At 23.9% G+C, this 27867-nt stretch overlaps 1 protein-coding gene across 4 annotated transcripts in view; it reads right to left on the reverse strand.

Annotated features, from left to right (window-relative positions):
• Positions 1 to 5349: 5349 nt before the first annotated feature.
• LOC119668408 overlaps positions 5350 to 27867 on the reverse strand; it is a 55442-nt gene continuing 32924 nt past the window's right edge. The window contains exons 1-7 of one of the 4 annotated variants that reach the window (XM_038077902.1): positions 27490 to 27590; positions 21543 to 21587; positions 6825 to 7455; positions 6265 to 6757; positions 5941 to 6070; positions 5762 to 5869; positions 5350 to 5703 (exon numbers count right to left, since the gene is read on the reverse strand). In XM_038077902.1, the coding sequence (XP_037933830.1) occupies positions 5542 to 5703; positions 5762 to 5869; positions 5941 to 6070; positions 6265 to 6757; positions 6825 to 7194 (1263 nt within the window). In that variant the 5' untranslated portion in view covers positions 7195 to 7455; positions 21543 to 21587; positions 27490 to 27590 and the 3' untranslated portion in view covers positions 5350 to 5541. Of the gene's footprint in view, positions 5704 to 5761; positions 5870 to 5940; positions 6071 to 6264; positions 6758 to 6824; positions 7456 to 21542; positions 21588 to 23737; positions 23830 to 27139; positions 27360 to 27489; positions 27591 to 27867 lie in introns of those variants that run through there. The other 3 variants (XM_038077901.1, XM_038077903.1, XM_038077904.1) reach the window with 3 other exon arrangements.

A 27867-nucleotide genomic window follows, 5' to 3' on the forward strand; every position in this document is an offset into this window, starting at 1 on the left:
AAGGTTTAAAGTTTAACTAGTTTAAATTTTTTATTGATATATGCTATTAAAAAGTGCTTCAAATTTAGTTTTAAATTTTCTTTATGTATTATTATATTAATATATAATATTGAAGATTTTTGCTTGGATTGAATCACATTGTATATTTACGAGTATAATTTTTTCCATACAATAATTGTTAAAATTCAATAGCTAATTATATTATTTTTATTATTACTTCAGCTCAAATTAATATGTAATATAATTAAATTGTTTTTCAAAAATAAAATTTAAATACCTATTTCATACTATATAATTAAAAATAAAGTTAAATTTTTACGTGGTATTAAAAACTTTTAATAATTTACATATTCATGCATTTACAACTAGCATCAAAACATAATTATTATATTTATAATTTAATTTACGTATATATTTTATATAGTTATAATTTACATATATATATATAAATTTATATATATATATATTCCAAGCTCAATGAATTTTTTTAAATAAACAATAATATATGCTATGGACTTTTAATCTTAAATTTTATGAATCTTTGCTTGTACTTTCGAAATGATGTATATTCTTAGTTTACCTGTATATATTGAAGTTTCACATATTAATTTTTAATTAGACCTTAAAGTAAATTCATTTGAACCTATGGCATCTGTAAATTCTTAATATATAAAAGCTTGTGCTATTAATAAAATTTATTACTGTTTTTGTTATTTTAATATAATTTATATATATTTTTATCATTTTCTATATAAAGTAGTTTATAAATTTAAGTGTAAGAATTTTAAAGCTAATAATTTTTAATTGTACTATATGCTATTATTGTTTTCAACTTAATTTGAATTCTATAGTTTAATAAACTAATCATTTTAAAAAAAAATTTGTAATCATATGAGATATTAAACTATAATATAGACGATAAAACAAAGAGGAAGACGTTTATGCTTTTTAAATAATAGTAACTTACAATCGGAATCCTGATGATGACTCTCAAGGAGAGTCGTAATATAGAGTGCTATAGTAAACTTATAATCCTTATTATTATAATTGTTATAATCCTTTCCTGACTATTTTCTATGGCAGCAATTGTTTGGACATATCTTTCACTAAAAAATGATTGCAGTTTCAAGACCAGAAAAATGTCGCACGAATATTGTCTTATAAGTACGAATAAGAGTCAATCACATTCATCGAGTTTTGTAAAAAGAACTCTTAGAAAACCCGATTTATTTTATGGTCGTTTCTCAAATTTCGCATTCTTCTACATTTATCCATTTTATTTATAATATTATATACTAGATGATGGTAGTATCTAGTGGTTAACAACCCTTATCATTGTTACTGAGGTTCGGATTTGAGTCCATATGACAGCAAATGGTTTTAATGTAAAATATACAAAAAACATATTTCCAAAATCTCCATCCTTAGCAACTTTGTAATAACGAAGTTAATTAGTAATTAATAAATTGATGTGGAAAATTATTTAAAATATAAAAAAAACATAAATCCAATAAGTTAATATCAAAGCGTTCAAACAAACAACCGTTTACTTTGACTTTAGTTCATATATAATATTTTCAAATAAATATACTGTTTAGCCAAACTAAAAATAAAACAATAAAAAAAAACAAAATACTTGTCCTGACTAAATTTATGTTACTATACTTGATTAAAACAAATTTGTAATAAAAGAAATAATCAAAATTTGTTAAACCATCATTATTAATATACATAAAAATTTATAATTTTAACTACCTAATAGTATGTTTCAACTGGCTTCGTTAAACCAGTTAACTTGAGATAACTTACTTGAATCCACTGATCTAACGAAGCCAATGGAAACGTACTAATGGGTAACATACATAAAAATTAAACTTCTTACCTACTTTACTATTCTTTTTCTTTTAGTCTAAATATTTTGAAGTAAAATAAAATTAAATTGAAATTTCTTTTATAAATATACATTTATATTTTCTTGAGAATGCTGCATCATATAAAAATACCAATTTTAATTTAAATACTTAAATTAATTACATTCATCATTAATTAATTAATCATTTACTTTAACTTCTTTTATTAAATTTTGACAAGATTTATGAAAATGAAATACTATATCTATTATACCTAAAAATAATATTGCGATCCTTCCCAAAAATCGAACGCAGTCTAAAATATATATAGCTCTCATTCAAGCCTTTTTCAATATATTATATATCTATTTTTTAAATAATAATTTTCTGAGGTAGTTTTCTAAACTTTCTATTTCACTTCGCAATGAAATCATAGCAGTTCCATAAAAAAATAAGGGATCAAACATTGATTACTTTTATATCCTAATATAGCATGCATAAAAATTAATTATTATTATTATTATTATTCTAATAACTTGAGTACCTCATTTCAAATGACCTCATTTCGCTATTAAATAACTATAATAAAAATAAACTGGTACTTTTTGAATTTTATCTTTCTATGGTTAGCAGTATTAGAGTATCAGGGTTCTAGGACATTATAATACTACAACCAAGTAATTTTATACAGATATTAATATTTTAAATTAAAGGCAGTCAGCAAAATTTGTTTAATTTTGGTTTATCAAACATATAAATATTATACAAGTATATTAAAATATTTTATATTAAGGCTTTTTATTGCTCTTAAATAATGTTTTTAATGGCAGTAGATGTTTTATTACTTTGCTTGTTAATTTTGAATTAATTTTTTATAAATGAATTAATAATTATTGTATCTATATTATAATGTATTGTTAGTCTGCAATTTTTCAGTTATAGCACCAAAAATTTTTTGGCATACGGGTATCTTTAAAGCATTATAGTTATAATGTACTAAAAGAGCAGCCACTTTAATGTTATAAGATCGTTTTACTATTTTTAAATAATATATATTTTACACATGTGAAAATGTCTTAGTTTGAATTTTAACTTAGAATGGAAGAAAATTCCTTAGCTTTTACTTTCTTCACAATAACTGGGAATATCCAAAAGAATATTTACGATTCAAATATATAAGTTTAAACAGTAAAAAACTCATTTCTGCAACAAATCTGAATTAATCTGAGAATGTCTGATGAATAAAAAAATATATAGAATTATTTATAAATAATTATTTGCTTGGAATAATCCAAAAACCAAAACAAAGAATTAATACTAGATAAAACAGGAAATATAAAGTGAGAACCTATAAACAATGATTATAATATTTTTTTTCTGAAATGATTTGCTTTATAATAACCTGTAAAAGTTTTAATTTATTGTTGTATTTTTATTTCCCATTTAAATAATTATAAATAATAATTATATAATAATAAAAAAAATACCTTGTTTTAGTATTTTTTCTATGATACATACTCGAAGAATAAGCAACAAATGAATTTATGTATAATCTATAAGATAAAATCTATAGATATTATTACTTATATAAAATATGTATAATAATCATTTAACATATGGTATGTAAAGTATCCAGACTAATTTGAAATTATAAACTGTAAGTACATAAATAAAACATAAGCTTCTATAAACTTTTTCAATAAAATTGTACACTGCTAAAAATAATGCTGAACAGATAATTTGTTACAAATAAATTTTCAATATTAGTAATTCAATAAGATTGTAAGCTGCATAAAAGCATCTCATATTTATGTTTATCTACATAAATTGAATCAAATAAGTATTATAAACAAAATTTTTTTTGTAAATAATACTTGTATGATTTCATATTCAATTACTATCTATATTTAATACGGCTTTAAAAATAAGTATTATAAATAATACTATTAAGTATTATAAATAATATTATTAAGTTTTATAAATAAAACTATTAAGTATTATAAATAATACTATTAAGTATTACAAATAATACTATTAAGTATTATAAATAATACTAATATTAAGTATTATAAACAAAATTTTTTTTATAATACTTATATGACTTTATTTTCAATTAATATCTATATTAAATATGGGTTTAAAAATAAATATTATAAATAATACTAATAAGTATTATAAATATTACTATTATTAAGTATTATAAACAAAATTTTTTTATAATACTTATATGATTTTATATTTAATTAATATCTATATTAAATATGGGTTTAAAAATAAGTATTATAAGCAATACTGTTATTAAGTATTACAAATAATTTTTTTTATGAAACTTATATGGTTTCATATTCAATTAATATCGATAATAAATAATAATAATAAAAACATAATTATTACTGTAATCATACAATTCTTCCAAAAATAATTTTTTTTTTGTTTTCTTAAGAACATATAACTTTTGTAAAGCCCTTACCTATAATTCATTTTTATTTCAGTTAATAAATTTGAATTAGAAAATTATAGGAAATAAGAAGAATAAAATATTTATAACTAAAAAAATAGTAGCAATAAAATATCTGCATAATTTTATTTTAGTTTGAAAACAATAATAGCATTATAACTTATTAAAAATTATTATCTTAATATGTATTTAAAATATTCATATTTATAAATAAAAATAATATCAATTGGAGATATTATTATATATAAAAACCTCTAACTTCTTACACTTAAATCTATTCAATTTTAATAATAAAAAAAAACAACATTTCCATGAACATATTTCAAATAATAAATTTAAGATTTTATTTGCATCTTCGTTTTATTATAATTTTTATTTCATTTGTATTACTTTTATATTATTCATACATTACCGTTCAATAAATTTTTAAAAATATTTTAATGAACGTTTTAACTCACAATCAGCAACACATTTGCAGCAATTTAAAATACAAAAAAAAAATTCAAATATTAAACATATAATATAAAAAAATATAATAACAAACATTTTTATGTTTTATAATTTAAATTTGTAATATTTGTTATTAAAAATAAAAGAATAATTACATATATTATGCAAATAGGTAATTCTAGGTTAGCATAATTTGTAATTTTTTTTAAAAGTTTTCATTAAAAATTTCATTAATGTTTTTGATTTTTTTTTTTTATTTGAGTTTTTAGAGTTTTAAATTTTTATTTCATATTTTTCTAAGCTTTTAATCATTTTTTTTTTAATAATTATAAATCTTTTCTACCGATTTTGTTTTTTATTCGGTTTTATATAATAAATCAATTAATTGTAGACATTTTTTTTTAAAGAAAATTTTTAATTGTTTACTTTCAGATCTACTAATATTTTCTTTAAATTTTTTTAATTAGTAATTTCATTGTTATATTAATTAAATTTATATATTAATTTTTACAAAATAATAAAAAAAAAATTTTTTATTAGTTTTTGGTTTTTTATTATTCAAGTTTTTTTAATAAACTATTTAATCAAATATTTTAACTATAAAATAATGTGATTGTTGTTATGTTTATATTATAATTATTTACGTTGGTGGTGGGGAAGGTGATACTTATATCTTGTCATCTCTTCAACATAATTAATTATAATTAATTACAATTATTATAATTAATCATAATAATTAATTACAATATCATAATTAATTGTAATTTCACTTTAAATTTAAGCTTAGAAGCAGCATTTGCGGTTGTTGTTGGCACCGCTATTAACGCGATAGCCCTGCATGTCCGATCGGCGTTGACGATTTCCCTTGCTTTGAACTTCGCGTACTTTATTGGCGCGCTTAATAGCACCACGGCATATATTTTGACGCTCCTTCTTAATATTTTGCTAAAAAATAAAAATTTTGTTATATATAAAAACAAACTATTAAATTATAATTTTTTACTTTTTGAGCACTACGAGCGCAGAGTTCCTGCTTTAACTGAGCATGAGTAAAGCGGTCAAATCGTGCACTTGCAGAACGTTGCTGCTGGGTTTGCACAGGTTGAGTGGCCTAAATAGAAGTGAAGAGACACAATTTATTAGTATTAAAAATTTTTAATACTATTAGTTTGTATAATTTACTCTATTGTCTTCTGGCTCAGCTCTTTGTGCATTTAGTTGCTGTTGTTGAGATTCCCCTACCCCGAGATCAAGATTTACAAAACTATCGGTAGCCTCTTGGGCAGACCTAATACTATGATAAACGGACATACTAAAATAAAATGAAAATAAAAATTATTATATTTATTTATTATAATAATTATTATATATTATATTTATAATGATGTAGCTAGTTTTAAATAGAGAAGTTCTAAATAGTACATAACTTCAAAATAAATAATTATTATTATTCTAATTTTTATAATTAAAGCTTAAAAATTAAGAAATCAAAACCCTAATATTTACCTAGGATGTTCAATTAATAAGTTCTCAAACGGAGAAATCTCCATGTTGGCAGGTCCGATAGAAGTAAAACATGGTGGTGGTGTCACGAACCATGATTCATCCATGAGGCTACTACTTCCATTGCTACTACCGCTAGTATTGTGCGCATCATAAGTTGGTGGTTGCGCGTGTAGCGATTGCGTTACACCAACATCAGCTGTTATTTGACCGGCAACAGTACCGGTTGTAATGCTTCTGGGCGGGCTTAATCTTGAAATATTAAGGGCGCCGTTACGAGCGCCACTATTACGTGCTCTTTGCAGTAAGTTACGTTGCTGTTGAGGCCGTGGTCCACTGTACAAGGAATGCGAATTAATATACTGTTGACGTCGTCGTTGCTGATGGTTAGTATTAGAATTTGTTGCCGGTACTGTTGCAGTTGATGTTGTTGGTTTGATGTCAACAATTGATAACTCTTCTTCAGAATCGGTACGTGGAAGAGATTCCTCCTCTTCTATTATAATTGATATTAAATTATTATAGTTTTTTATATTCTAATATTCATTTAAAAACGAACTTACCTTCCTTTTCAACAATAAACCATTCGTCTTCGTTAAAGTCTTCGTCAAAATTATCAATCGGTGATAATAATTTTGTTAATTTAGTTGTTGAATTCTGACCTCCGTTTTCTTTTTTATTCTGCTTATTATACTTGTTGCGTTTATTTTTGCCACGTTTACCTTGACGTCCAACGTTCGCACCAGTTACAGAAGGCGTCGATGAACTAACTCGTATTAGATTATCAGCTTCAATGCCTACGTTTCCGTCGTCGGCTAATTGTTGTTGTTGTTGAACAGTACCCTCTTGTCCAGTCGGATTTTGTGTCGTTTCTCTATTCGTAGTTGCAGGCGTAGTCGATCCAAAAAGAAACGATGCAAGACTGCTAAACATTATACGAACAATAAATTGAGATTTGCAGTAATTGGTACTTCTTAATCCTCTCCTCTTTGTTGTAGATTTGTGTGTCAACAAAAGTTCTTTGGTGCTTTTTTGATAGTTCCTTTCGGTATGTCTTATTGCTTTTAAATGAGATCAATTTCCTTTTTAAGGGTTATTAAATTGTGTTTTGTTTTCTTTGTCAGTCTTCTTTGTATTCGCACGATTTTATCACCTCTTTAATTTTAAGCGCGTTTTTTAGAGATACTGTGAATTCTGCAATCAAAAAGGAAATAATAAATTTTAGAATATTTATAGATATAGATATATTTTAAATATTAAACATATTTATTTATAGAATATTTTTGTTATATATATGTATAATACTATACTATTGTTGCATATAATATATATTATTATTATAATTGCATTAAGTCTATATATTATTATAAACAAAAACTTTTAATTAACCTTCTACAAAGTTTTATGATTGTCATTACATTTACTACATTTGGTAACACATAATTTGTAGTTGTCGCGTCTCTGATATAACAGTTTTTCAAATTTGGGACCATGAGGTTAAGAGATTAGAATGATATTTACTGAGCTTCCTAGTCTCAAACGCATACTTATCGGGCATGTAACTTAAAACCCGGAATATTTTATAGTAAAACACATTATTTTGACAAATTATGGAAAGCATATCATTTATAGTTTGTTCTCGGAAACATTTCTTCATAATTTTACCTTATGGACTCTCTGTCGAAAAAAAAAAAAAACCAACCAATTTTTAATGTCAGAATTAAAGCCAGTAAATATTTAGTACCTTAGATTAAAATGAATCATATTCCAGATAGGCTATAATACTGCATTGAGTGAAAATACGTAGTAGTTAGAAGGGGCAATGTGTGGGCTATACATAGAATAAGGTTTAAGAATAAGGTTCCACTATTATTGATATAGTTTTTAACTTATGCAGTAATATGCGGCAGTACATTATCATTATATCATCATAGTTCGTTTCAAACCAATCAATATATATATATAAAATTATAGACACATAAATAAAGTGTAACAGGGTTTAGAGAACAAATTACAAACAATTACAAAAAAAACTTTAACTCGAAGTCTCTATAAGTCGAACCTTTTCTTTGCGAATGGTACTCTGAATTATGGAAGTTTGACTGTATATATATTGATTGGTGATTTATAGTGTCACCAGGTTAAAGCTACTCATAATGGATAATAGCTTTGGCATTCCATTAAATACAGTGTTTAACCTTGCTTGTTCATATAGCTGGTTGGAAAAACTTGACAAATAATTTTGGCGCTTGGGATTATTGCACTACATAATTACTACTACTTTATACTACTTTATGTAGTTTATATTACCAGTATCAATTCGAATAACTTGTTTCTATAGCAATATATTAAATCAATTTTCGTCGTTTCTTGACTTTAACTCGTATAATATACAATTTTCTTGCTTTTGGTTAGGTTACTTTATACCTACAATCCAAAGAATCCACTTAGCTTCCTTTGGTAACACAGTGACCAATAGACCTAAATACTTTTAGTTAAGTCCATATAATTATAAATTCGTTACGATTCTAGTTACGATTTACACACCTATCAATTCAAAAAATATTATATAAAGAGGTTTTTAGAACAGTAGTGAGCTACAACAACAAAAATTCATTTTATATTATTTTAATTAATTGAATTTTTGGCTGACCATACAGCTGTTTACAGTGGTCTTGGAAATAATTCTTGTATTTAATTATTCGTAAATAATTTTTAGAGACTGCAAGTGCCAGGAATCGAACTCATGTCCAGCCAAATTTGAAGCTTAGAGTCAGCGCACCAATTGACCTAAAGCCATACTTGACTTTTATGTTCGCACATATTTCTGGAGTTTTGTTACTTTACTGCGAAGTTCACAAATTCACTTGCTGTGTTTATATTAGAACGAAATCATAAGCCAGCTGTAGAATAATTGAATCAATTTATTATATTTTTATTTTTAATTGTTATATTTAAGTACTATTCTGTTTGTAGAGGCTTTATTATATATAAATTTATATGTAGAATATATATTTTAAGGATAATATCACTACTTTTATGTTTTTTTTATCAATATAAAAATTTAACGGGCCTGAAATAAACTCGGAAAAATTGAGATATTAACAAAAGATTTGATATTAGAATTTTTTCTTTCAATGAAATGCTTTTACCCTTAACTTTTGTTCTATAATTGTATTATTTTCCTTCTACTTTATTTTACTGATTTTTTTTTATACTGAAATATAACTCAACAAAAAATGTGTAACTTTTTATAACTGTTAAAGGTTATAATTCATTACATCACCACCTGAAGTACACCCCCAAACCAATGAGTTCTGTATATTGACACTGAGTGGAACATGACATCAGCTCCTAGACAATTTAAATGTCAAGCTTTATTTGTTGCTAATACCGTTGATGTTAATTTTATTGTTGTGGTTTCATTATATATTTTTTTATCTACAAAACAATAATCTTTGAAAACAACAAATGCCTTACTTACATACATGCATTCATACAGATAGTACATACATACAAACATACGACATACAACACATAGACCACACAACAATTAAGCGAAATTTCCATTAAAATAAGTTTTCATGCGCTGAGCGCGACATGCAGTCTGGGCGAAAAGTGTTCTACAATTACTTGGAAATTATGACAAATACAATGGAAATATCTACAATACATGTTGACGTTTATACATATACATATATATAAATAAATATACATATATGAATACATTTATAATTTAAAAATAATTAACAAGTTCAAGTGAACTTGTTAATTAAAATGTGAGTAAAAAAAATATATTAACTTTCAGTGTTTTTTTATATAAAAAATTTTGTATGAAAAACACAAAGCGGGCAGCTTCAAAAGCTTTGAATTATTATTAATTTTAATTATTTTTTACTATATTATATTTCTACTATTTGTTATGTATCTATTTAATACTTTATATAATAAAGTTTAGAGTAATAATTTATTTGTAGGTCTTGATTTACATTGCTGCGTATACCTTATATTGCCGATTTTATTTTTATTGTTCATAGCCAAAATCATTAAATTTTAATTGTGTAAATAGAAAAGAAATTCGTTTTGAAATAAACATATTTAATTTAATTCTAAATTGAAGTTTCTTTAACTTTTTTTTCCAATTTTTCATTTAAATTTTTGTTTATTCTCTAAACCAATAAAATTTGATTTGAATGAGCGCGAACGCTGCTCCACTATTGCCAGATCGCATGAATGTCGGTGATTGTGATTGATTGTAATTGCCGTAATTAAATTCAAATTACACACAAAATTCATGTTTATTTTTGTTTGTAATTCAGTTTTTAAATAGAAAAAAAAAAATCTTACTTTTATTTAGATTTTAAAATTTATTACTGCAATCCATTGCCTGTCTGCCTGTCACTTTGAAGAGGTTAGAGTGCAGATAATTTATTCGTAGCAATAAATAAATGATTTTGCATTTATTTTATTAAATTCATTTCATGAAACAGAACACAATATATATTTTTATATTTTATTTAAGTTATTTTATATCATTCAATTACTCATACCTTTCAATAGGTCAAGTTATATCATAAAATGTTCATCTAGATAATTAAATATTGCTACTTCAATTGATATGATATTAATTCTCATAGAAAATATTTAATAGAATTTTTAGATAAGAAACAAACTAGTTTTTATTGTCGATCACACCAATCGACAGTTTGTGAATCAATTTCCAGCTAAAGCTGTTCATAATTAAATATCAAAAATGCCGCTAAACGCAATTACCATAATTCTAATGAAAAACTCAATTACATGGGAACAAATTGTTTAAAGAAACTTTTAATTAAAGTAGTGATTACAGTAATAATTTAAAATGCATAGAATACATTCAACTATTTCAGAAACGTGTGTTGGGTTAGGTTTCAATTACATTATCAATTGTTATTTGTTGATATTGAATATATTTTTTGTTTGTTATATCAAATTTTTTTTTATGTAATCTGGCAGAAATTTGAACGGGTTGCTATGGTCTGCGGTACCATCACAACAAGCTAGGTCTGTGTGAGGACACTGACCGGAGACTCATTCTGCTCTTTATAGAGCCGTTTAATCCTTTGCAGTCTTCTGCGTAAGGGATTACATATAGGGATTAAGTATAAATTAAAGTAATTGTAATAAAAATAATTAATTTAATTTAATTTTAAAGTTGTTGTAAAAAAATAAATTTTATTAGACGGATTCAAATAGCAAAGAAAAGACAAAGACAAAAATTTTTTTATTTTTAAAATATTTAATTTAATTTATTGGTCAGCCAAATTTCAATAAATTAAAAATAAAAAAATTTTTGTCTTTGTCCTTTCTTTGCTATTCGAATCCGTCTAACTTTTAAATAGTTTCTTTCGTCATTAAAAGACACGCCATTATCGGCAAGAAAAAATTAACCTTAATAAATTTTATTGTTGCAATTTATTACAAAAAACGTTAAAAAGAAGATAATTAATTTTTAACCACTCAGAAATAGGAAGAAAATAAAGAGCTATAATCTACCAGAGCAATCACTATCGCAATCGCTTTCAGGAACTTTCAACCTAAACCGATTTATGGTTTGTAAGCAACCAAGTAAATATAATTTCAAATTTATTACGATAATTTTGACACAGTAATGTAGGTTAAACTGACTTTACAAAGCTGTAAAGTTTGTATGAGTAGAATGCACTTCTAATCAAACTAATAGGTGTTGTAGAAACAAAATGAAAACTCAGAACAAGTACATGGGCTTTTCCGGCACTGATCCATAGGCAATAGAAGTACATGCGTGGACATCTCATATGGATGAGAAAATAAAACTCTGTAATAAATACATAGAGAAAATTTGACTTTATGAAATACTCTTAGCCTATTATTATTATGAAAAAGGGGTAGTAAAAGATATATTGTGCCCCTTAGTCGGATTAGAGTGTTTCTCCAAGTCCGATTTCTTTAATTAATGACAGTATAGGGCCTATATTTCTTAGTCTTGAATACCTATGTTCCATGAAATACCCTCCTAAGTATATCTTTAGCTTATGCATCAGTGCCAGACAATCCCATAGTACATGGTATGCGGAATAATTTTTAGAATAATAGAATAATTTTATAGAATAATTTTTCTATTGTTTAAACAATCAATAAAGTCTCTCTAAATCCATTTGACAACAATTACATTTCCCTTAAACACCCAAAATAATAAAATTAAAACGTTGTACCTGCCGTTCTCTGTTCTTTTGGTCTCATCTATTTTCTTTAAAAGGTCAACAGCAGTTGTCAGAAATAATAATAAAAAATTGCTAATTAGTTTTACTTTTGTTAAATAATGTAATTTGTAAGAAATCTACCAATCGAAAAATACACTACAAAACCAAAACTCATTTGATGAGTTGAGTTTAAATAAATCAGCAAAAATTTGATTTTAATCTATTATTGAATATCAATTTCTAAGAGAAATTTGCTGTTGTGAGCAGAAATAAAACAATGCCCGCAAGTAAAAATTTCAAATAATAATAAAACAACTGCAAAAATTGCGGTCAATGGTAAGCCACTCAAAAACGCATCAAGCAAATTATACAACTTCACTATATACATAGTGAATGTATATATGTAATACAATGCAAATGAATGCACTAAAAAACAATAAAAAAAAATAAACTATAATTATTACTTTTGCAAATGCCATAACTTTTGAATATAATAAAAAATTCAGTAGCATTTGCAGTTAAAAGATATAAAAAGCAATTTAAGTTAATAAGTGGAAAAATGCGTTACTAATCAATTACAAAGATACAAAAGTATCTAATAATGTGTTTTGTTGTTTACGTGCACATAAGTGTGCACCTAAAATTCATATTAAGTTTTTTAGAAAATTGCAGTGTAATTTTCCTATTTAAATTCAAAAATGAAAGCAAAAAGTTCAAAGAGGAAAGTTTTTCTTACTTAAAATTACAGTTGCCTTATAATTGAAAATTTATGTCTTTCAAGAAAATGCAATCACATAAAAACAATAACAAAATAAAATAGTTAAAAATAATTGACAAAAAAAAAACAAAAATAACGATGAAAAATAAATTTCAAAGTCTTCAAAGTACAACGAAAAAAGAAATTTCCACATTTTGCCTAAACGAGAGGAACCACTAAGCCAACTGTGCGACAATTTTTATTCATTTTTTCGAGTGCATTTTATATCCAAGACCAAGACCACGATTTTTAGTTTTTGTGTGTCAACTGGCAAATAAATTTTTATTTTACTATATTTTATTATCAAAAACCCGAGTTTAGTTAAACACAATTGAATAGATAAAAAATCATAGCAAATATAAAATTGTCATTTTATGGTACAATGGAGAAGTTATAGTGCAATGTGACCACATCAAATCCATGTGGAAAAAAAATTATATGTTTGATAAAATATTGCAAAATGTCAGCTATTCAAATTAAATGCATTTTATATTTAAAAAAAATGTTTTCTTTTAGTTTACAAACTATTTAAATTTTTTCACATGTGCAAAATATGGTACAGGAAGAAAATTTATAGATTCACAGTTGATTTAACGAATTTAATGTTTCTTCAAAGACTTATTCAAATTTTTTAAAATAAACAAATGACCAACTATTTACCGGAAAAAATTTTACTCTATGATTAATATTTTTTGAAACATAAAAATTTACTATAAAGGTTCAGTAGCTTTCTTGTTAAAAGAGAAAGTTTAAACACTACCAGGTCATTTCAGTGTTTTCAATTTGCTACTAAAAGACTAATTAAATCCTAAAATTAATTACTGAATACAATAATGTTAGTTTAAGATGTCAGTTCAATTCCTTGGCTCTAAACGTAAAATGTTAATAGTTTTTCCTTTCTTCGAAAAGTTATTTTGACAGCAACCTTGGTTGCTACTTATGGCGTTTTCGATTCGTAAATCTGGCTTGTATCGAACATGTATCGATTAAAATCACACATAATCTGTTAAACAGCATATAAAACAGCTGTTAATGTTAGGGTAATCTTGTTACTCTGATAAAATATCTAGAGTGTTATAAATTAAACTCGAGTGTTATACTTTTTTTCCTCAAATTTACCAATCGAAAATAAAATTGCACTAAAAGTACATTAAACTTATACATTATTGTGAAAATTCGTTTCCACAATGAGTTCAAAAAAAACCATAAATATGTATAAAAATTAGTACAAAACAATTAAATTATTTGAAACATATTACTTAAATTAAAAATGTAAATATAAAAAAGAATTTGGTTTTAACTAATTTCTTTGGAATTAATTTAGCAATTTTTAAGGAGCAGGAACAATTAAAGAGCAATTAAAATTACTCCAGATCTATCAATCGAAAACAAAATTGCACTAAAAGTACATTAAAAGAGCATCTCGATCGAAAAAATTACTCCAGATTTACCAAACGAAAACGCCATTCGGTTTCCACAATGAGTTAAAAAAAACAATAAATATATATAAAAATTAGTAAAGAACAATTAAATTATTTGAAATATATTCTTAAAATTAAAAATATAAATAATAATTTTGTTTTTAATAATTTATTTAGAATTAATTTAGCAATCCTTAAGAAGCAGGAATAATTAAGAAGCAATTAAGCCGCAATTAAGGAGCAATTTATTGCTCTCATTTTACAACTTTTAAATAATAATTCTGTACGATAAAAATGCAGTATTTTTTCTCTTTTTCCTTTTTTTAGGGTTTTAGGGTTCATTAGACTTATAAGATATCGGGATTTTTGATAATAATAGATTATAGTTCGAAAATTAGAATTTTAAAGGTTTATTTTTAGAGATACGAATAAATAGATAGATGCACATTTTTGTATTTAATATCCTTCCTCAAATTCCAGTTGTTTTTTTTTAGATTTTGATTGTTTTTTAATTAGATTTTGATAAGATATATTATGTTCAAATAAAAATTTTTATGTTTTAGGAAGAAAGTGAAAGTGTAGGCAAAAATCTTTTTAAACTCTAGCTAGTATATAGTCTGGGTTAACAGAAAAAATATACTAAAATTTAGATATTTTGATAAACACAAGAAGTGAAGTCGCACTGTATATAATGATTTTGAGAACTGTGCTGATACACAAACGCTCTCCGTCAATAGATTTAGATTTAGAACTAGACACTTTTTGTAAACAATTTAATATATCTTCTTCTTTATTAGCCAATTCGATTTAGAATACTGGTGAACATATAATATAAAACTGCATTACTTAAATTCATTTCAGATAAAGAAAATTACAAAATTTTTGCGAATTCTGCATATTTAATTTAATATATAAATTATATAAAATAAGTTTGTTTTATTAAATATTAAAAGATTACATATATTAAAAGTTATTTTAATTATTTACTATTAATAATTATTTTAATTATTAATTATTATAATTAGTCGCCTATAATTATAATGACTTTCTCATCAAATCCATTAGAAAACAAAAAACAATGAATTTTCTTATGCAAAACGTTATAAAAATTCAATTAAACTAATTATATAAATTATTTAAATTTAAATAAAATTAAATGAAAATTTCATAGAAATAAAAATTTGCTTTATCATTGAAGTATTTTGCATATATTTAAAAACTATAAAAAAACACAATTCATGGTCATAAAACCGTTTGCCATAAAAATGAATTGAAATATTAATTGAATATTTTAATTAAGCTATTTTAGTGCAGAAGCCCATTAAATAGTAAAAAAAAATTTAAATACATATATGTATTTAAAGCTTATTTTGAAATGCGCAACACTATTCGTGCGCGTGGATAAAAAATTAAATTTAGAACCAAAACAAAAGCAAAAAATTATTTAACAGAATTTACATTTTTGTACTGAAAATACGTGAACTTCGATTCTATTTTGCAAATAAAAACTTGCATATGAGTATCTCAAACTTTTTTCTATTTTACTTCATTGTTTTCAGTACGTAAATGGCACATATTTCATATTTACTGCATGCCTCGACTTCTACACGTTTCTAATTAAAACCGCCTTGGCATCGATATTGCATAATTAAGTGCAGTTTTTATTGTAGCAAACGCATATTGTAATATGCAATAAAATAAATTATATTTAATTAAATAAATTGAAACAAAGTCATTTGAGATTTGCTTACAATGCAAATGAAATATTAGAAATTTCACATAATATCAGTACTCGTAGTAATAAACGTTTAGGCCAATTACACAAGAAATATGATACGTAGTACGTGTATAAAAACTAATTGAAATACTGAAATAAAGGCAATGAAATGATATATTATAATTGCAAATTTTTTTTATAATATAAAAATAGATCAGATATACTTCGTACAATCAAATTGAATACAAAACAATCGGGATGGTAGCTCAAAGCGTTGCAAAACACTGTGGGAATGACAAATATTTAATGCTGCAAAATAATCCTAGCTGAACAGAGTATGCATTGAAGGTCGGAACGTTAAATGATCATTACAGACGTGAGTTACAGACGCACCCAGAACTCGTTATACACCGGGTTCGTTCTCCGAAGAAATGAATATCCTTACTGTCAGCTATTACAGTATACATAATAACAAAAGAGAATAAGAAGTCGCAACCTAATAATATTCTCGCTCAATTCAAAACTAAATAGGTGCAAAGAATATATATAACGGTCTCATCTAGTGTCGTATGGAAATGGTGGGACCATTAAAGTTCTTGAGTTTAGTCCAGTTTACATCTAGCACAGTTTTTGACTGCTACACATCTCTAAATGAGATGTCGACGCACTTTAATATATCTCTAATCTGGGTTCCCGATCGTAGAAATATTTTCGCCAATTGCAAAGCAGACGAGCTAGCCAGACGAATGCTTCAGGAAACCACTTGGAACACGTAAAGAATCTGGGCACATCGTTAACATCATGCAAACTGTTACTGAGTTCTTTTTGTGCCGAACTTTTTAATAAAAGTTGGGAAAACTCAACGAACTGTATGCAATTTAGCCACGCCCCAATTAAAATAAATCAAACTCTCATTCAGATACCCCGCAGAGATAACAGTCTTATAGTAAGTTTACTTACAGGTCATTGGATTTTAGGTAACCACGCTAGGAGACTAAATATCCCTTTCAACTATTCCTGCCGTAGTTGTGGAGAGGACGATGAAAGTGCCTCCCACCTGTTTTGCCTCTGCCCAACACATGCGCAGCGTTACCTTAACACTTTAGGGGCTTTCTTTTTTGAGGATCTTGGTGAACTGCAAGAATTATCCTTAAATGGCATTATAAACTTTGCCAAAAATTTTAATGGATTCTAATCCCTGAGTACCACAATGTGCCTGTAGGTTTAACTGGATTCTTTGAGATCGCCGATATAACCTACTTACCTAAAGACTACCCATAACAGAAGTTTAATACAATATATATTTTTATTAGAAATCTAATCCGTACTTTGTGCTTCAGAATTAGACAATTATTTACAATGTAAGAACTTTACACCTCAACCAAAATCCCATACCGTGCTTTAAAAACATTGTTAAAATAAATTTTTTGTCTCAATAATAATAAATATCTCATTTGTAGTCATTAATCTATATACACCATTAAAATACACCAGGGATATAAAAGGTGTTGGATATTTAATTTCATATTTGTAGTGACTAATTTAAGTATGTATATGAAAAAGCTCATTTGGGGTGCATAAAATACTAAAGTCTCACGATAAAAACAAAACTATATATGAGTCATAACAAAACATATACAAATGTTAATTTATATTTTACTTTGAAAGTTCATTACAATAAGTTGTTATTCTAAGGTGTGATTATCACTACAAAACTAATAACAGCCAATCCTCTGCTTAGTACATATAAAATATACAAAATAAAATTAAAAGTATTAGCTGAATTATTATATTGACAACACTCGTGCCAAATATACTTTTAGATTACAAAACGAATAACACAACCATAAAAGATAATATACTTTATTGCATTTATGCAGTATTTTAATTAATTACAAAAAATAAAAAGCTACATAATTTTACACAATGCAATTGAAATTATATTAATAATATACAATGGGAGCAGTAGCAGCACGCCAATTGTTTACAACACTCAAATCGCGGTGGCACAAAACATAAACTTGATAACCTTTGAAGCTCTCAAACAATACAATAAGATACTTTTAAAATTCATCTACTGAATGAATGCTGTTGCTTTGCAGTTCCAGTTGCAATTCATTTCAAATTTCAATTTCAAAAAATCGAAGTGGAAATTATAATGGAAATTTATTTAAATGAATTGCGGTGTAAGAGAAAATATTTTTAATATCACTATAATAATTTATATTAATGAAATACTTAAAGTTTCAAAGAGAAAATATAACCTTGAAATAAACTTATATATAATGAATTTATTTTATTTATTAAAATTACAAATGACAAATTTTAATAATATTCAGTACTTTGTTCAAGCAATTGTGCCATCGAAGCTAAATAAGTTTTCTATAATTCATCTAAGATTTTATTTGATATACTCGTATGTTATTGTTGTAGGTTTAATTGTCTACCATTGAGAATAAAATAAATAAATTTATATTTACATTTACATTTACATTTACATTTACATTTACATTTCTGTTATGCATTACTTTCAAGGCTTCAATTGCTATTTCACTGTTATAGACAAATTACGATAAAAACGTGGCTTGATTTGTACATCGTCAAGCTTTATAGGACTATCAATAGTGGCTATGGAAAATCTGTTAGTTTTTATTTGAAACGGTCTTTGTTATTATTGCAATGCATTTCCCTATAAAGATATTTCTGATGAGCATTGTTCTATTAACAATACCTTAAACTCGTTCCTTATTCTATACAAATGCTGAATGCTGATGAAGCTCTTCAGTTCGGTTTCATACTCATTCAATGTAATATGCATGTGCGCTTTTATGCACACTTGGATGCACTTTTGTTTGATTTTGATTATAGTTCATAGCAAATGTACATCTATGTATGTCTATCTATCTGTTCGTCTATATGGTATAAAAAAAAAATATTTACATAGTGCCAATATGGACAGCACAATAGAATTTTATAGCATACATGCAGTTAGTTTGCTTTATACAAACAGACATCACATCATAATCACATACAAAAGCGTAGTAAAGGAAGATCACAATTGTTTCACGTGATCAAATTTGTATAATAAAATTGAAAATAGTTTTTTTTTTTTGTTGAAATTTTATTTTTGTGTATTTGATAATAAAAGTTGAACAAAGTCATAACAACATATTTCTAGGTATAATAGACTTTTATTATCAAATATTCTTGAGGATGTATTTATAGGCCAATAAAATGCATTTTCTTTACACAAAACAAAGAAATCTTTAGTATTATTTTTTTATATAATATATATATATATATATACACTTTAAAGCATGTAATATTAGCACACTCCTATTCTGTTCTGTTCTAATTAATGAATGCTCAACAACTTGACCATTCTTTTACGAATTATTACGACGAATTGTGGAATCAAAATGGTTTCGTTCCTTCCTCCACTTCACCTAACCTAACCAGTACAATAATGTCTATTATAAAGTGTATTGTCCGTCATTTCGCAATACAAAGTGTTTTTTTTTGGAGTGTCCTACATTTTCCTATCATTCTTTTTTGATCTACGAGGATATTACTATTCTATCCACTACTCTTTTCCCGTATTTACAAAGGTGTTCTTATTTTAACACTTTCAATAGAGATTAAATCTGATAGATTAGGAACAAATTTGTTGCCTTAAAAATATGATATGATTATGATTATATTTTAAAGATAACATTTACAATTATAATCATATAATATTTTGAAGGTTAAGTAGATATTGAATAGAAACACTTTTAGATAATTTTTTTCTTTCAATAATGATGGCAAAAGTAGTTTTTCATAATCGTAGTTTTTGATGGATACTTTCTTTTTTATGTTTGTTAAATTCATTATTGTAAATTAAATTGAATTGTATTAATAAATACAAGTTCAAGCCAGATTTGAGCTTGCTGTACATTATCAATACATTTTTCTCAAGTCAAATATTCGATACAAACTAGACAACAAATATCGATTATAATCGATTCAGTACATATTGAGTAACCTTATAATCTTTAAAAGTTGAAACTAGACAAACAAATATCGATTATAATCATATATTGAGTAACCTTATAATCTTTAAAAGTTGAATATAAAATGTCGTGATGTCTAACAGAAAAGTTAGTTGATTATAATTTTCTCTCAATCGTGACGTCAAAAATTTTACTATATTTTTCTTTAATTAGCAATTTTTCATTGACAATGCTTAGATTCATCACTATTAGACAGATACAGATAAAACAAAAAAATATCTCATATATGTTTATGTGACTTATCAAACAAGTTAACACTAATTCTATTATTGTCCTCTATAGGTTAATTTTATTCTACTCATGATAAATTGTTAATAAACATATATTGACAGTACATATTATCTGTATCTACGTCTATATTGACGCCATAATATAAGTTGATTCAAAATAGTTTATATTTTAATATTATAATCATACTGAATATATGTTAAAATCATATATAATAGACGTAAACATAATAGGAGTAAACATATACTATAACTTTCAAAGTTTCAGAAAATAGCAATCTAGATTACATATCTAAATCGTTCTTTTGTAATCATAAATTTATTACAGCTCATATATAAATAAACTGAAGCCTATTACAAAATTTCAGATTATTATCTGACATCAATACTTTTAACCAACTGTGCGAATAATAAATCTATTTATATATTTATTTACTCAGTTCCTCCGTTATACTAATTATTGTACTGCTGTACTTTCCTTACTTCAACACAATATTTTTCATTTAAAATTCTCAAGATTTCCTATCATTTCTTATTTTCTAAACTCTACTCTACAAATCCATTTTATTTACTTTTTATTTTACAAGTATTAAAGCTCACAGTTCATTCCAGTTTATTTCTAAGATTTCTATTTTATAAACTCTTCTATATGTGATACAAACTCGGGTATTCAGATGGTGTATGTACCTAATCTGTAAGGTGGAATAATTACCATATCGCAATTGTTAAGAATTCATTTAAGAATATATTTAAGAATATATATGTATATTGAAATATTAAAACAAATTAAACTTAATTACCTTTTACACAACATATTCTATAACAATTTTTAAATATTTTGAACTCTATAAAGTAAAATTAAAGTTAATAATAGTAATTAACTTACTTTGTAATTAGTCAGCAGAATAATGATTAAATTATTGAGAATTACCTGTAATAAAGAAAAAAAATAATTTAAGTCAATTACAAAAGTTAAAGATTATTAAATAACTTAATTATAGGTTAAATAATGTATCATTTGAACCGTTTATATGGAGTTTTATAATTTAATAATTAATGCTTATGTTGTGAGACAATTTTTTTTTATTATGGAGCTAATCTCTAATAAAATCATATTTTTAATTCTAAGAGTAAGCCCAGATAGAAATATTTATTATATAGAAAACAAAAATATTTTTCAATTTAAATAATTAATTATTCGATATTTTATAGTAGTATACCATAAAACCTTTAATAGTTGTCACTACAAAGTTAAAGTTAATATAAATAGACGTAAGAGGTAAGACTCCTTCAAAAACGACTTCTATTCATTTTGATTGATTGATGGATTCTTTTTAAGATCCTTTTTTATTATTTAAATAATAAAACCAGATACTTTTTACATAGAATAATTACCATTAATAACAGAATACATAGGTAGGAGGATTGGGTCAAGCTTTAGAAGTGGTGTTTTGCATGTAATGAGCTTACTTTGTAGGCAACAAAAAAAAATTTTTTTAATTTTTTAATTTTAAATTTTTTTAATTTTTATTAATTTTTAAATTTTTTAATTTATATATTAAGACCAGATACTTTTTAAATAGAATACATACTATTAACAATATAATACATACTACATATCTCCACAACTTTTCTTAGTGAAATTATCTTAATTATCTTTATTAATTACTCGTAGTTGCACTTATAAAAGTAAAATATTTATAAAATATCTTAAAAAACTTCACGAATCAAGTAGACGTATAGATAAGACAGTCTGACAGTCCAATATAAACAATAATATTATAAAAAAAAATTTTTTAAACTCTTATCTAGGCAACTTAACAATAGACTTCCGCTTTCTATAAGCGTCGCTATATGAAGGCATGACTATATGTATGTAAAAAATTTTATATTTAAAAATGACGTTAGTTAGATTTAATTAATTTTCATTAATTATTGTTAATGCATTAAAGTTTCCGTACCTAAACGTGTCATTCATTTGAATGTATAATATTCATTAAATTCTAAATTTTAAAAATGCAGCACATATTTTTTTTTAAATTGTTTTTTATTTTTCAATAAAAATTCTAATTTGTTCTTATCAATAGTCATTAGTTTTTATTATTTTATTAGTTTAAAAGCAAAATTATTGGCAATTTTTTCGTACTATTGTGAAACTGATAAAATGAGTAGACTTAGTGGCTAGACGTGAGCAGTTCAAAAAAAAATTATTTATTTTGCAATTAATTCAATTCAAAAAAAATTTCAAATTTTATATTGGAATTTTTTTTTTATTTTTTATTTTCACATATTTAAAATGAACTTTGTTCAATGCCTTGGAAAACAGACATGGGGTAAATGAATTAAAAAATGCTAACAAATAGTATTTAATGTATTATATACGTTTACTAGATTTTAATAGATATATTAAAAAAATATAACCAGACACTTTAAGGCTTTTAAAAAACTTTTTCTTTATCACATATACATAATAATGACAAACGTGAAGAAGACCCTTAAAACTAGGTATGAGTAGATAACATTTAAAACAAGAAAAAAACGTATTACTAGAGTAACATCAGTCTAGAGACAAGCAGAAAAATCCAATATAATAGAATGACAAAAGCGGCTACCAAACACAGTTGAACAGTAGCAGAGAATAATGGGTAGAAAAGAAGTATCTATATTTAATATACCGTTACGAAATATACTCATAAGATGTAACCACATCGTTGTACCTTTTAACAAAAAAATTAATTTCAAAAATATAAAATTTTATTATATTTATTTAATTTACAAGGGTTAAAAGAGAAGTGAAAAGAGAATAACAAAAATTTTAGTGAATTTCTTAAAGTTTGGCTGACCATACAACGCTGTATCGAATATTGCCAAGTACTCATCATCAGTGTTCAGCGTTGTGTGATCTGCCGAATTTCAGGAAATAACTTAAATTTTTGTTGTTGTCTTTTCATTTCTATTCGAACCCTTTTAACTTTTAAATAGTTTCTTTTCGTCATAAGAACCAGCACTTTCGACAAAAAAAAATAAACATTATACTTAATTTAATTTATAATTTTTCACAGTTTTCACAGTTTTACTTACTTTTTGTAAGCAATTGTTTTGTTGGAATTTGTTTGCAGATTTGGGCGAATAAAATAAACGGCAATTTTAAATAACTAATCCAAATAGGTATACTGTTTATATTATTAAAAAAAATTAAATAAAATATATAAGAAACTATTTTCGTACATCAAAAAAGCATTGCTTACTAGATCCAACTGGTTTTTTATTCTATGTTTTACGCTACTTATGTCAACGTGAGTACTTTATACATTTATATGGGGTAACTCTTTGGGCGATAGCTCTAAAGTGTTCCTCAATATACATTATAATGAAAATTGGGCTCTGATTTGACTTGAGGATAATGTGATTATGGCAAAATTATGGGCAAGCATTCGTATATTGCAACTAAAACCAGATTCTCAATTTAGAGATCTATTTGTTTTTCTGTTTTTTATTTTTGTTTTTTTAATTTAAATAATAAAATTTATAATTCAACTAATAATTCAATGATCATCATTCAAATAATGATCAACTAATTATCAATATACTTATTTTATCAGACACTTGTTTTAATAGATATTTGCTTTTTTTCTAATATACAAATTACCATTTGCAATTAATCACTTGTGAAAAAAAATATTTAAACACACTTGTTTATAATTATTTTGTTTAAGATTATGCAATATATACTTTGGGAAATTGTTTGACGCAAATATTTGACCTTGAAAATTCTATTGCTCTTCGAAATTCAAACACACATATATATCGACATATGTATGTGTTTGAAGAAAAATTAGAAAATTAATTTAATTATCTTAAGCAACATATATTGACATTTTCTTTCATTTCGTTTAACGATTCACATTTACATTTCAAAATAAAACAAAAAATTAATTATATCTTAAATATTGAAGTTTATAAAATTTTTATTCACTTAATTTAATTTTATTAAATAAATTATTATTAAATTTTGCTTTATAAGCTGAGAAATATATTCTAACAAAAATGTAATATATCTTCATTTTTCTGAATTGACCATACTAACTATAACTGGATATAATTTTAAAGATACTTTAATCTAAGATTTTGAAATCGCTTTTGATGAGCTTTTAATCTTTTACGGATTTTATTATTGTTAATATATTATTTGATTAAATTATCCCATAAAATAAGTTTTCATATACATCCATCTTGAAAATGATCTTTAATTAATTATATACTTTCATTAATTTTAATTATAACTACATATTTTCAAATTTATATTTTTAGTTTTAATTATAATTTTTTTAATTTTTACAAAATATAATTATTATTATTGTATATATTTTAGGTATATTAAAATTTTGAAATGAAATTAAAATTTTATATTGAATTATAAAACTTATTATTATTTGTATAATTTTTAAAATTATCACTAATTTTAGATTTATTTTATTATAACATTTATTTTAATTTATTTTTGCAATTATTGTTGCTAATATTAACATTTTTAGTTTAATACGAAATTTGTTATTCGTGGATTTTCTTTCATTTTATTATCAATTTTTAATTAACTAAAAGCCATTATTTTTTATATTATTGTAAAATAAAAGAAAGAAATTAAATTAATTCAAAACATTTTTATATTTTTGTACAGTAAAAATTTGAACAATTAAATCTCATTTATAAGACTCAATCAATATTGTAATTTATGAAAAATAAAATAAATATTTTTTAATAATCAAAAGTCATAATTTTATTATATTAAAAGTATTGGATTTTGTTTATTTTTTGGGGAATCAAAAAGTGTGAAAGTAATTATTTATATTATTATGTAATATTATGTAATCTTAATATTAATTAAATTATGGTTTTAAAATATACATTTATCATTTACATTAAAATAATTTTTAAAAATTTGAAATTATGCAAGTAAAATTATAACTTATAGTAAAGAAGTTTTATATTATTGTTATTTATTGTTATTTATATTTTTATTTTTTTCTTTATTAACAAAATTATTTATTATTATTCAGTTAATCCTTTTTTCTTTATTCATACATATCTTTATGCATACAAATTTATTTTGAAAATTTAATTAATATATTTTCAATTATATTACACAGATGGTATATTATATTCAACATATAAATATTATATAATTACTTAATTATTATTATATGTAATGCATTATATTTTTATATTATAATTTTATAAATAATTATAAAAATTGAAAATATAAATTTATATTTTTTATATTATAATATTTTTGAATACCAAGTAAGTTTTATGTAATTAATTTTAATATCTATGAGCTGTGTTATCTATTATTATTTTATTATTTTATATTATTTTTTTCAATTCTTTCAATAACTTATTTAGTTTTTGTTATAATTTTATTTGATTTCTTTTATTCAAAATAAAAATTTTATAATATACTCACACTTTTAAATTAATTAAATTTATAATTTATCACTTTTTATTGTATATAATATATATTATTGTATTATACATTTTATATAGTATTATGAAGTTTTCAATATAAGAACTTGTTTTTCAAACCCATTTAGTTTTATGTTATTAATTTTAATTTGTGTCAGCTGTTATTTATTTATTATTTTATTGCTTAATAAAAGCTTTTTCCAGTTTTTGATTAACTTGTTTAGTTTTTTTAATTATTTTATTTTATTTCTTTTATTTTTAAAACATTTTTTTATACACCCACACTTTTAAAATAAATAAATTTATAATTGCATTATGCGTTATATTTTAAATAACGTATAATATACTATCTTTTTATATTATATATTTTACATTAATATATATATATTTTTTTTGTTTTGTATTAGATCATTTTTGTAACAGCAATTTTTTTTTGTGTGTAATAAATTTTAATTTTATTTTGGAGATGTGGCTTCCATTAATTATTATGTTTCTTTATAAAATTTTTTTAATTTTTTATTAACTTATGTAGTTTTTTATAATTGTTTTATTTTATTTCTTTTATTCATAATAAAAATTTTTAACATACTTATACTTTTAAAATAAAAAAATTTATAATTGAATGCATTATATTATAAATAATACATATTATACTGTATTATTATATTATATTACGAATACATTATATTATAAATAATATATATTTTACTGTTTTATTATATTATATATTATACATTATATATTTATATTTTTTATTTAATATCTTTTAAAATTTTTATTTGCTGGAGTTAATAGACCCCATTTATTTTTTTGTTAATTCATATTATTTTTTTTAACTTTTTCATTTATTATATAACGTTTATCACATATTTTTTCACTTTATGCATTTATTGCATTGTTTATTATTGTGGAATTTTTTTTATATATTTTTTTTTATAATATTATATCAGCCCACATATAACTTATTAAAAAAGATAATTTTAATATGAAAAAAAAATGTATCTTCAAAGAACTTCTAACCTTTTTGCGTATGGATAAACGTATGGATGAAGAAGCCTTTGCAAGTGAACTTTATTTAATGAATTAATAATTTTCTTTTTCACTTGTTATGAAATTCTTAATTGCAATGAATTTCAGTCAATTATGAAAATAATAATTTCTGGCGAAATTCTTAAACCGTACAAAAATTTCTACTCAAACGCGCACTAAACAATCAACGTAGTTACTGCAAAGTCGACACAACGCTGCCAACTGAATTCTAAAAAAATATCTTTAAGTTTCAAAACCAAAAATGTATAAAAAAATCTAAATCTAAAATCAAGAAAATTTTTATACAAAAAAAAAATTATATTTGTTATAAAAAATCTTACTTGAATTGTATCTAAAATGTAATGCGCGCGCGTTTGGTACGTTTTGATATTGGTTCGTGGCGATGGTTTGTTGTTATTTGGCTTGAAATTGTGTTATTCGTTTTTAGTATAGCTCACAAATGCATTTGTATCTTTGAAATACAGTGCGCACAACGCTAGGTTTTTGTAGTCTTTTTTTGGCTTTTTTTTTTGTTTTGTTTTGTTTTTTTTGTTTTATTTTACTTTTTTACATTTAATTTTCTTTTGTGCTTCAAGCCTTTTTTGTTTTCAAATTATATATAATAGAAAAATATATAATCGTTTTTGTTGTTGTTTTCAAAACTGATTATACAGTTTTTTTTTCAAACTTGAATATATGAAAAGACAAACATTTTTGTT

Source organism: Teleopsis dalmanni, chromosome 1, assembly GCF_002237135.1.
Source record: "Teleopsis dalmanni isolate 2A chromosome 1, ASM223713v2, whole genome shotgun sequence".
NCBI lineage: Eukaryota > Metazoa > Arthropoda > Insecta > Diptera > Diopsidae > Teleopsis > Teleopsis dalmanni.